The sequence below is a fragment of the Notothenia coriiceps genome, unplaced genomic scaffold (assembly GCF_000735185.1).
Source record: "Notothenia coriiceps isolate Sejong01 unplaced genomic scaffold, NC01 NC01_scaffold00013359, whole genome shotgun sequence".
NCBI classification, from domain to species: Eukaryota; Metazoa; Chordata; class Actinopteri; order Perciformes; family Nototheniidae; genus Notothenia; species Notothenia coriiceps.
This window is the reverse complement of record NW_011346060.1, coordinates 21,697-28,245: the sequence shown is the minus strand read 5'-3', so window position 1 is coordinate 28,245 and position 6,549 is coordinate 21,697. Positions and strand designations below refer to the sequence as shown.

At 42.4% G+C, this 6,549-nt stretch overlaps 1 protein-coding gene across 1 annotated transcript in view; it reads right to left on the bottom strand.

Moving 5' to 3' along the window:
- Nucleotides 1–4,076: 4,076 nt before the first annotated feature.
- The window catches only part of ogfrl1 (opioid growth factor receptor-like 1), a 15,447-nt gene continuing 12,974 nt past the window's right edge, over nt 4,077–6,549 (bottom strand). Inside the window, exons 4-7 of the mRNA XM_010774015.1 lie at nt 5,419–5,479; nt 5,066–5,132; nt 4,732–4,877; nt 4,077–4,534 (exon numbers count right to left, since the gene is read on the bottom strand). Of these exons, the coding sequence (XP_010772317.1) occupies nt 4,087–4,534; nt 4,732–4,877; nt 5,066–5,132; nt 5,419–5,479 (722 nt within the window). The 3' untranslated portion in view covers nt 4,077–4,086. The remainder of the gene's footprint in view (nt 4,535–4,731; nt 4,878–5,065; nt 5,133–5,418; nt 5,480–6,549) is intronic.

The following is a 6,549-nucleotide window of genomic DNA, read 5'->3' as shown; positions in this document are numbered from 1 at the left end:
CCAATATATGAACTGCAGTGTGTGCCACTTCCGTATTGGCGTCCCGGCTCTTCCACAGAGTTTGCCGCTTGAAATAAACCAATAAATAAAAGCAAGGATAATTGTGTGTTATTGGTGAGTAAATAACAGTGTGTTATTTGAAAAGAATAACAAATTAGAAGGAAAAAAAGATTTTAAAAATACAGATTTCAGTATTCTGAGGCTCTGAGCCCCATTTTATTTTCCTCACAGACAGCAACAAAAGTCAGAAATTATACGATTTAAATAAAAGCAATAATTGTGGCTTGATATTGAGTAAGAACCTATTTTTATGAACCACACAGCTTCCGGTCTTCCACGATCCGACCGGAGAAAAGGACGTGCTTGAGGCACGAAACACATTACCAGTAGAAATACATTGCTTTTAAAATCGTGCTGTGCAACACGAAAAAAAGGGGAAAATCGTGTTTGTGAACACGAATCAATAGATTAAAAATCGTGTTGGTGAACACGAAATGCCATGAGACTGGGTTGGTCCTAAACGGCTTGTTGGAGCTCCTGCCCCCGCCCCCCTCCCTGTGAGCCCAGTGTGCTGTGATTGGTCGGGACGTTGCGGGGCTCGTTGCGGGGCTCGTTGCTGCGATCTGCTGTGAGGAGCGGACAGGCTTCCGGGTCGGCGATACAGCGAGAACAAGCGAAACTCATCCTGAGCACACACAAACACTCACAGTCGAAGTAAAAACAATACATGTGGCTTGATATTGAGTAAGAAAAAGGTTTGTAACACTGTGAGCATGGGTCTGCGGAGAGCATTTCTCCGCCATCCCAACTTAGCAGCCCGAAAAACGTTTACCCATTTAAACAGTCGTGGTAGCCTTGTTTGTTTTAAACATCATAAATACACAAACAACAATGAATACTTACAGGTTGTGTAGCCGAATCTCCCACTGGTCCAAACAAAGTAGGAACAGCATCGTTCTTCAGTGCCCTATACTCTGTGCATATCCGGCATGAATCGCTGAAAGGTTTGGGAAGCTTTGTTTCGTGAAATGCTGCCAGATGGTGCGGCCTCTGGGTATTCACACGTCACAGTACCCAGGAAGTAAACAATGGAAAATGAGAAATCTCCAACGAGGCGTTTTGGGGCAGCATAGACTGTGAGAGTTTTACTCGCTACAGGGTGTACTTTGAGGGTGTTTGACTCTGCATACCGTTTACATGCATAAAAACCTTCATAACACACAAGGGGACGGGTAATAACTGGAAAAGCATGACATGGGACCTTTAAGTTTATGCAAGGATGATATGTGTTCTTTATGAGGTTCTTTGGCCCTAACCACAGAGTTTTACCTCAACCTTTGGGATTATTCCTGCTTTCAGAACAACTCTGCATCTGATAGATATCTGCTTATCCACTTTAAAATAAAATGTACAGTGATATACGCAGTGCTCACATTCTTTCAACAATTGCAGATGACACAATTCTTATTTCACGTTCCCCATGTTTATTTGAGTAGGTGTGGCAATTTCACATTGTTCGGGCAAATGTCCAGTTATGTCCAGCAAGCAGAGAATATTCATGTATAGAACAATCACAATCTCATCAGTAGGCCAGTTAAACCATTTCAAGTATCATATATTATTAACCTCTGCTTTATACCAATTCCTAGATGGATTCCTGCTGTTACTGTACATCAATATTAATGCTGTATATGACTATAATGCAAACAATAATGTCAATATCAAAATGCTGTACAAAACAACAGGATGTACAGGAAATCAGTTGGGAAAGACACTGCATAAAACATAAAAAATACAAAATAGGCACTTAAGAATATCACTCACACGCACGCACGCACGCACGCACGCACGCACGCACGCACGCACGCACGCACGCACGCACACACACACACACACACCACACACACACACACACACACAAAATCCAGACACTTGACCCCATGTTTTCCCACAATTCACCTGAAGTTATTTTTACAATTATATCAGATCTTGGCTGGAGCAATGTTAGACCTTATGAGCTGATCATGATGATGATTATGGTGATGATGAAGGCTCAACCAGCAGGAAGAACGAGGAACGTTTGAGCCACGATAAAATGCATCGCTGCTGTCTGACACCTCGCATGGCTTTTTCTTATCCAAGTCATCAGGAAGTCTGTTTTAAATTAGACCTGCTATCCTCTCACATGATGGAGGTGGTGTTATGTATCTTAGCAACATCTTGGGGGGTGTCAATTCTGCCGCAGTGGAGTGTTAATTTATTACGAGTTTCAACAGTCGAGACACAACATATTGTTTTCCATGTAATTTTGAGATTTTTGCAGATTATGCTTGTATATAATCTCTTATTTCAAGGAAAATGAAGAATAAAAATACACATTTAGATAATCATTTTACTATTTTTTTTAAATGTTTTGTAGATTTTTCTTAAATTCTCAAAAATGTAGCCTCAAAATGATTAATTTGTAGATTTAAACATATCATCAAAGGAACATTTTAATACAACAAATAATTGTGCTAATGTAAATAATTAAATGCGTAATTTTTATGAAAGGCAATATAATAGTTTTAATCCAAACCCTATTAACCTGTAGTGTCCATCCTTTCCTGCACTTCATCATCATATAATACTTCCTTAAAAGAAAGGGACGTTTTGTAAAACATATGAAAAGTCATATTTACATGGATAAAGTCAACTGCATAACCATGTCGTATTTTTAATATATTAAAAAACGAAGGATTACTGCCATTGAGTCAATGTGAGTGCGGTGAGTCAATATGAGAACAATCAGCCATGTTCATAACGTGGCAAGTTCCTGACTGTTATTGATCGCACATAAATCAACCGTATAGAGAGAAACCCTTTCAATAGGAAGACACAGATTGTCAAAACAGTGCAACACACCACACATGACCTGTAAGATCACATGACCTGTAAGATCACATGACCTGTAAGATCACAGCACCTGCTGCAAAAATAAAGAGCTTTGTAAAGTTCTGCTGCTTTTCCCTACTGATTTGCTTTTTGGAAACCCCCTCTGCTGGGTTAGGGTTAGGGTTAGTCACTAACAAGTCTGTTGATCAATACTTATGTACAGCTTTCAGGTGGGGGGCTACCTGTCAGTGATGACAGTATAATAAAGTTTCAGAGTAGATACATATTAAATTGTGCCTGATATTATCAACAACAAAGGTTTTCAAGTCGAAAAATTATGTTTTTTAAAGTATTGCTATCACTCTTCCTTCCCTCATGTCCTTTCACACGATCAGGGCAAAAAAATAAACAACTTCAACCTGATCTCCTTTCTCACATTATAGTTGTCCTCAGTCCAGCTTGTTGCTGTGGAGCTCAGCTACAGTGTGTCAGGAGGAGACTGACCCAAAACCATCGAAAGAACAAACCATGAAAACCAAAAATATTCAATAAGGCAACATTCTGTCTAATGTAATGTAATCACAGCCCTGGTTAGAAAAAACCTCAGGACAATCATTTGGGTGTCTACTGGGCAGCACAATTAACAACAAATGGAATAACATACATAATAAAGTCAAAATATGCTAAAATATCTGAATGAAGTTTAAGCAGCTGCAGAGACGGTATACTACAACATCCTTGTTAGATCCAGATCTTCTAAAAATAAATCTGTTAAAATGTTCACTAGTCATTTTTCTCAGATCGTGCCGCTCTACTGGTTTGGGTGGTTCTGGGATTGTTCCATGACCTCCCCCCTCCACTAACATATCAGTCGCCCCCCCCATATTTAGAACACTTGAATAGATGTATCTGTGAAGACATGACAATAGTTTATGGTAAGCCCTTAACCTGAATGTATTCTAATAACATCTTTGTCAGACTCTGTGAATGTGTTCACTAATACCGTCTTCATTTTAAGTCCAGAAGCGTAATATCTACTGCTAATAAAAACATTCTGGCGTTAAAAATTAAATTATCTCCCCTACCTAACAACTGAAGCGGGTCATTTTAAAGACAGCTACCAATCACACCTAGAGAGGAACGATGTTATTGTACTCGTTCCTCTCCCCTCGGGCCCCCGCCATCATCAGCGCCCCCTCCAGTCCGGCCATGTTAGAGGGGCCGACCTTCAGCCCCCCCCCCGGCCCCCTCCTGGTACACCACGGCATCATGGGAAGACACAATAATCCTGCTCCCTGCTGACGGGGACATCTCCTCCCCCCTCCTCTGTTGCTCTGGCGTGGGAGCGGGCGCTCTGATCCCGCTGCTCCCGGCCCCCGTGCTCCCTCCCCCGCCTCTCTTTTTAGGCGGCGGCCCCCACATAAAGCCGTGGGGGGGGCGGTAGTGCTTGCGGGCGTAGCGGAGCAGGCGCCTGCGGGTGGCTGGCAGACGGATGGTGTACACAAAGTACTCCAGGACGCTGTGCTGCATGCTGGGAAGAGTGTTGTGGCTCAGAGACTCCTCCAGGAACAGGTGAACCAGGGGGGCCTTGAACGCCTCGTAGCCCAGCTCGCCCAGGGACTTGAGGATGCGAGTGATCCGCAGGTAATTGTGCTGGGACCTGAAAAACAACGCAGGATGAGGGGAAATGTCTCCTACGAATAATTCCTGTTACAATGCAACCTTTGATCAGCAATAGATTAGCGAGGGAATGAGATACAAACTGTGTATCCACTCTCATTATGGGCAATGGGATGTTCACACACATTCTGACGGTAATGGAAAACTGTGTTTATCTGTATATGTGTGTGTGCTTACTCATTAAGGTGCTGGAAGCGCTCCTTCCAGTTGTGAGCCCGAGCAACATTCCCACTCTTATCCAGCAGTTTGATGCCGTAGAAGTCCAGCATGAGGGAATACGCTGCCAGGAACCTCCGCTTGGCTTCCCGAGTGCTTTGGAACTCCTGACGGGATTAAACACAGCGGGTCAGAGGCCTGCACACAGGTACAATATCACAACTAAATGCACCAAGGTTCATCCCTATTATTAAAATAATGTTTTAAATGTATTGGATGAATGGAAAATATGACTTCCAATGATAGAGTGCAAACAGCTGTATGTTTATATACAGTACTGTCCTTCCTCTCTTACTTTGATCTCTTCCTGAGTCAGTTCATGTGCGTAGAAGTTGAGCCCTTGTTCTCTCAATGGAAACAACCTGCCACAAGCAAAAGGGAATACAAAAATGAAAAAAAGGTTTGTGGAAGTGGTAAAAACATACATGTACATTATATATTGAATAGTTTTTGCTAAAAGGGAAAATGTATAGTCCGGATTTACTTTGTGGAGATTATCATCCTGAATAAAGAGTGTAAGTATCATAAATATTTACTAAACATGTTTTAGTTTCTCCAATATTCCAAAATCCAATGGAAAATCCCAATGGTTTTGTTGAGGGAGCCCTTGTGATGCTAACCCCAAATACATCATCACTGCAAACTCACTTACGAGCATCAACACTGTTTTTCATGTACATCATCAACTGGGAGTATGCAATGTCATCGCCTGAGACAGCTTCAGTCTTTTTAAAGGTCCCATGTCATGCTTTTCCGGTTATTACCCGTCCCCTTGTGTGTTATGAAGGTTTTTATGCATGTAAACGGTCTGCAGAGTCACAAACCCTCAAAGTACACCCTGTAGGGAGTACAACTCTAACACAGAAAATACCTCCCCAAAACGCCTCGTTGGAGATTTCTCGTTTTCTTCCTGGGTATCGCTACGTTGGGATACCCAGTAGCCACGCCCAGAGCTATGGCTGCACGCTCTGCAAGCCTTTCACGAAACATAGCTTCCCAAACCTTTCAGCGATTCATGCCGGATATGTACAGCGTAGAGCACTGAAGAACAATGCTGTTCCTACTTTGTTTGGACCAGTGGGAGATTCGGCTACACAACCTGTAAGTATTCATTGTTGTTTGTGTATTTATGATGTTTAAAACAAACAAGGTATCTACCACGACTGTTTAAATGGGTAAACGTTTTTCGGACTGCTAAGTTGGGATGGCGGAGAAATGCTCTCTGCAGAGACCCATGCTCACAGCGTTATAAACCTTTTTCTTACTCAATATCAAGCCACAGTTATTGTTTTTACTTCGGCTGTGAGTGTTTGTGTGTGCTCAGGATGAGTTTAGCTTGTTCTCGCTGTATCGCCGACCCGGAAGCCTGTCCGCTCCTCACAGCAGCTCCTCACGAGCAGCTGCACGTCGCTTGACAAATCAGAGCAGCACTGGGCTCACAGGGTTGGGGGCGAGCTCCAAACAAGCCGTTAGGGACAGAGAGCTGGAATACCTGTGGAATACACATACTTTAGCAGGAGATGCTGTATGAGAAACCAATGTGAGTTTGGAAAATTGGCACAGTATAAATCTATTTTAGTTAGACTGCTCACAATGGAAATTATGGATCAGTAGAAATGCCAGTGACATAGGGAACTTTACAATTAAAAAAAACGAGGTCAGCTTACACCATTAATTTAACGCGGGCAGCAAAAAGCAGGTTTGACTTGTCAGTTACATGCGCAATATTAATGGCAAAAACCCAACATAACAATGCACACTTCTCCTAACCGTTTTTGG